Here is a 5820-nt window from a genome sequence, read left to right as displayed (position 1 = left end):
CTTACTACCTCTACATGTATATATATACTGGCCCTTAGCCCCTAGGAAATACAAGTTGCATATTTCCTAACATGGTATTACAGCCCAAGGTTAATTGCACGCGCAACTCATGCTCAGGTCCAATCTCGCATCGCCGCCGTCGTCTTTCCGGCCGCCGCTGCTCCTTCCTCCGTCGCCACTGTACCTCCGACTGCTGCTGCCCCACCCCACCCATCTCCAATCCACGCAGCCGCCTGATCTCATTCCGTTGTTCTTGCCCTCCGCCACCCATGCGCGCCTCTGCTCGCCATCTGCCCGCCGCTTGCCCTCTGTAGCCCTCCTGGCCGCTGACCCCTTGGCTGCCTGCTTGCCTCCCGATCCTCCGCCTCGCCGCCTCTGCTCCATGCCGGCTCACTCTGCCTTACCACTCGCAACTCTGCCTCGCCCGCTGGCTTGCCTACCTACCCCGTGCCCATCGGCTCGCCTGTCCGAGTTTCGACGTGACGCCGCCTTGGTTCAGCGCCCAAACGGCCCTATGGTTTGATCCCATTGAATCGAGTTGCTGGCCTCGCCCGTGAACTAGGGCCAGTTCTTTTCATTTTCCTAGACTTCTGAATTAGTTATCCCATAATTAGTTTAGAAGCCCCAATGAATATAAAAGGCGGCTTATGCGAAAAGCTGGGAAGAGGCGGCTTATTTTTTAAGCCGCCCAAACGAACTGGCCCTAGATCGGTAAAAAAAAAGGTACAATATCTTCGTCATCGGGCTAACTACACCGAGTCCGTTACCTTTATGCACATTCATATGCGGGGCCTTCGTCTATGGAGCGTTCTTTCTAGCAAGATTCTCTGTCCGCAGCGCCTTGTTCCTCTTGTGGCTTCTACTCCACAGACGCCACCGGTTCTTGCCTCGGATGCTTCCTAGGCTGATAAGGATGTTGCCAAGGTTGCTGGTGATGTTGCGGTTGCTGCTGAGCAGCAAGCCTTGGACTACCAGGTGGCCCTTGAGATGTATCGCGATGAGCTCTATCTACAATCAGTGGTTTGATGATGATGCTCGTGCCGCGGCTGTTCTCAGTGCCAGTGTCCTATCTCAGTTTGCCTCCGCTACTCCGCGCCGTGTGCCATCAGTCGCTACTATACGCTTGCATTCCCAAGCGCCGCCGCAAGCTCAGGACCGTCGCTGACGGATTACAGGCCAACCGATGGGCACGGTACATACACGACACGATTGGCATCCATGAGATCGGGCAATACTTACAACTCTGGCACGCAATCAGCCACACGACCCTCTCCGCCGAGCCAGACCGCCTCTCCTGGAAGTGGAACCCCCGCGGCGTCTACTCTGCCAAATTAGCCTACATCGCCACTTTCAATTGCTCCGCGGGCTGCGACGCATGGAAGCTCACTTGGAAGAACTGGGCGCCCCTGCGCGTCCGATTCTTTCACTGGCTCGCTCACCTGGACCGATGTTGGACGGCCGACCGCCTCGCCCGCCGCGGCCTGCAACACCCCTTCGCCCGGCAGATCTGGTACGAGGTGCTGCACTGGCTCCGACTCTCCTGCGCCCCACCCGATAGCGAGACTACTCTCAATGACTGGTGGCACACGGCGCGGCAGCACACCCCAAAGCCCATGCGCAAGGGCCTTGCCTCCGCGACCCTCCTCGTCCCATGGATGATCTGGAAGCACCGTAATGATTGCGTCTTCAACAGAGGACGGCCTTCGGCGACCGATCTACTCACGAAGATCAAGGACGAGGCCGCCCTTTGGGCCAGAGCCGGCGCCTTAGGGCTTTGTGCCATCGTACCGCAAACTTGGGACGTTCACTGATATGCCTTTGGGCACTGTAATTCCCTCCTAGGAGGATTGTAACTGAAACTCTCTTTCTTTCCAAAGCAATGAAATGCAAGCTCTCTTGCGTTTTCTCGAAAAAAAAGTTTGCATCTGAATTATGGGCTCACTATTGTCTTTGAGATAATGTGGACCCAATTTTGACACTGCTATCAGTCATTTGGTGATGCTCTTCAGCAAGGTGACTCCACTGTTGATGATTTCTACGCAGAGAGTTCTGCTATTTGGTGCCAGCTCGTCCGTACTGCCGGTTGTGGTACCTGCCAGTGTTGAGTGTTATCAGGCTGTGCGGACAGACTCGGAGTTTCAGCGCGTCTACGAGTTCTTATCTCAGCTCCGTAAGGAGTTTGAGCCGCGGTACACTCAACTTTTAGCTCGTGGTCGTGTTTCTCTTATGGAGGCGCTTTCAGAGATTGGTGCTGAGGAGACTTGCCTATGTGGTGCTTGTTTACTTGAGGTTCCCTCTGTGCTCATTGCACGTTATTCAGCTACGCGTTTGCTGCACCCGCTCTGGTGCTCCGCGGCCCCTACCCACTCCTCCTGGTGGTGAGGGTCGCTCTCGTACTCACTGCAGCTACTGCGACAAGGATGGTCACCCCGAGTCTGATTGCTTCACGAGGAATTGGCACATGCGCAACAAGGGGTGCACACCTTCTTATGGGACTCGTGCTTCTACTTTGACATCCTCAGCCATCGCCTTGACCGAGTAGGATATTGTGAGACTTAAGCATCTGCTTGCTGCTTCAGGTTCTTCGATGGGTGCTGCAGGTTCTGTGACTAATGCTTCTGGCACTGAGTAGCCTATCATTCCTATTAAGCAGGATGTCACATACACCCGTACTCAAAGAACCAACGTTCTCGTCGGCTCAGTAGGAACCTTCCCTCTTGGCACACATCAATCCGTCCAGTGCCGGCAGATGTCCCATGACGGGCCACACACGCCATGCACCACATGCCCCAGCCCTAGAGCCACACATGCCCGCGTAACCACGAGGGTTGGCTCTGATATCATTTGGTAACGCCCCGGCCACAACCACCAGTTCCCAGCCGTTACGCATGGCGTGTTCTAGATTGCGCCCCACAGACCAAAACTAATGTTTTGTGCATACTTTGTCCTCACTCGTGCGCACCCAGGAAGAATTTCCTGGTCGGTCATCCATCCTCAAATTACCCCTAGGTCAAGCACGCTGCACCTTGTTAACATGAGTAGTTATTTCCTATTAAGGCAGGATATCGCACACCACTTTTGTGTCGACCTAGATCAAGCTTTTCCCTTTCTCAAGGATCAACATTTTGTTATGTTTTCTGTTTCACTGAATTGCCTGCAGCCATAACGCAGTACTCATCTGGTGCTGTTGGTACTAATATTTGAATTATTTTCATATTAAGCCATTTTTGTGATATGCTAGGTGCTAGCCTGACTTTGGTTTATGTTGTACTAATGATATCTTTTGTAACTGAACTGTTTGGACACTTACAATTTCTTCCGAGTATTCTAGGTCTAGAAGATAGCCCTGCTTATGAGTATCTCTATTGCTCCACTTTTTCGGCAGTTTGTTTCAGACCTTCTCTAAAGAAAAAAGACCGGCTTATATTTCACACTGTTTTTCCTGGCAATGTTGTGTGGCATGCTTGCAAAGAATGCTCTTCTTTCTGAAAGTAGTTGACTAGAGCAACTGATGTGAGCGAAAACAAAGCCACACAGTAACAAACTTTCAACCTTATTGTTAGTTAGCTTGCTGCTTAATCACACTCGGGATCTCAGCCCAGAGAATTAGGTGCCTCATTGTTTGACACGCTTGCATGGCCAGCCTTAATATTGAGGCATACAGTACGTGGAATTTTTTCATCGTGTGCTATGTAAGAGCATATACTATGATTCGACTTGATAGCCCTGTGCAACTTGCATTTGCAGGGAATTCCTTATCCATCTTTGCCCAAGAAGGAAAAACCGAGGCGTGTGGAATTGTACTTCTCGAGTTGGCGTATTAGACCTGGTAATTCTTTTTCTTACTGCCAGTATTCCCTTCGATTGGATTTGTTCTGAACATTCCAGGTATAGCTATCCAATTGTTCGGACCTTTTTGACACTCGGTTCCTTTTCTCTGCAAAACTGCAGTTCAATCGCCCAAAAAAGACGGCCAGCAACCCATGGCATGTGAAGTAACTCTGTTTCACTACGAGGATATGGGCATACCCAAGGATGTTGCTAAAGTTGGTGTCCGGCACGGCATGTGGGGTGCTGTTAAAAAGCTGCAGTCCGGCTTTAGAGCATATCAGCTAATGAGAAAATCAGAAAACATCCTGTCACGCAGTGCCATCATGGCTCGTGTGACCACCAAGACATGCATTGCTAGTTCTGATGGCTCCTTGGATCAAGGGCCCTTCAGCACAGAACAAGCCAGTACAGAGGACGACAACTCTAGGTCAGTCCAACATGGTTTTGACTGGAAGTGGGTGGTGGTCGGTGGCGCGGTGGCTGCCGTCTGCGTGCTTAACACCGGAATTGTAGGGAAGGCCCTCTTACTTGGAGCTGCAAGAAAGCAGGCAAAGAAGTGATGGGCATCAACCAGCATCCACAAAGTGAGCTTCACGGCCATCAGGGCCTGTCTCTGTCTAGAAAGTCGCAATCGAGACCGAGGATAAAGGAATGAAATATCATACTACAGGATGCAGATAATTCGGGTGCCTAATTTTGGATGTGCCTTTTAAGCAGTATCGCAGATGTGTCTTGCCATAACCGATTATGTGGTATCAGGAATCGTTAGATGACGATGTATCTGAAGATATATGAGTTCTGTTAACAACATTTGCTAACTAACAAGTCCCAAGTTTGCACTTTTCAGCTTTGTACGTTCCATTGGGTTTTTCCCGATGTTTGCTGACGATTACCTCGTGTGGTGCTGAATTGAAGTGCACATTGGCTGAAGCTAGATCCTTTTGGCAAGTGCTATCGAACTTTCACTTGTGTTCATGCCATCATTTTCTGGTTGGTCACTGGCGCAAATAGGATCCCCAATAGCGGGAGATAAGAGATTCGACGTGAAATATTACATTTTATCAACATAGTTTTTCCAAGCGAGATGATTATAATTTTTTCAAGCGAGATGATTAGAAGGACAGTGGTCAACTCACGAGGGTTCAAGTCCTAAACTTGACATTGATCCTCGCATTTTGTTGGATTTATTTCAGGCCTTCTGACTTCAAAGGTTATTGTCGAATGCGAAGGTGTTTGTGGTGACTTCATCAATCTTAAAATGATGTGCTGACTCAGTCTCTCGGAGATGCTCATAGGATAAAATGTGTGCTTTGAGTTCATAAAGATGAGTGTATGTACATACATATGAGCGTCAGACCAAACTTGTCTTAGGCTTGACCGACTAATCGTAGTGGGTGTGGGTCCCATCAGTGCCACGTCCCATCGGGTGCCTCAATTCCCATATGCGCACTTAATGCCGTAATCGGGATGAATCGTGTGCCTCAATTCCCATGCGCACTTAACGCCGTAATCGGGATGCGAAGAGCTTACTCTCCGTATGGCACATATTTGTTGTCGCCTTTTCACCTTTCCAACACCCTATATATGGCACCTTAAAAAAAAACACCTTATATATGGCAGATGGACAGAGGAGCAGAGGGTTACGCTCATTTTCTTCCGCCCTTTTCTTCTTCCTCACGCTATTGCTGCACTTCTCACTTGCTCCATCGCAGAAGCGCTTCTTCGCAGTCCCTACGCACTGCCATGGGCCGCGTCCGTCATCTGATGAAGGGTGGTGAACCCGTCGACACCAGTCGAGGTGTCGCCGCCATGCCAAACAAGGAGCGAGTCACCTCCAAGACAAAGGTCAAGTGGATGTCGTCCACGCGCAGCTAGCAAGATCACCTTGCCGCGGACGGATATCTTCCACAGCCTACCGTCGCCTTCATGTGGTCCTAGGCACCATGGCCGACAACGGGAACGTCAAGGCAAAGGTGTTGCCACAGTCGG

The 5820-nt window shown here is 50.4% G+C and overlaps 1 protein-coding gene across 1 annotated transcript in view; it reads left to right on the top strand.

Annotated features, from left to right (window-relative positions):
* LOC119363642 overlaps positions 1-4790 on the top strand; it is a 12023-nt gene extending 7233 nt beyond the window's left edge. The window contains exons 5-6 of the mRNA XM_037629012.1: positions 3748-3829; positions 3952-4790. Of these exons, the coding sequence (XP_037484909.1) occupies positions 3748-3829; positions 3952-4391 (522 nt within the window). The 3' untranslated portion in view covers positions 4392-4790. The remainder of the gene's footprint in view (positions 1-3747; positions 3830-3951) is intronic.
* The last annotated feature ends 1030 nt before the right edge of the window (positions 4791-5820 follow it).

The sequence above is a fragment of the Triticum dicoccoides genome, chromosome 2B, assembly GCF_002162155.2.
Source record: "Triticum dicoccoides isolate Atlit2015 ecotype Zavitan chromosome 2B, WEW_v2.0, whole genome shotgun sequence".
In the NCBI taxonomy this organism is placed as follows: Eukaryota; Viridiplantae; Streptophyta; class Magnoliopsida; order Poales; family Poaceae; genus Triticum; species Triticum dicoccoides.
Note: the sequence above shows the minus strand (reverse complement) of the source record. Positions and strands in the feature narration are given on the sequence as shown.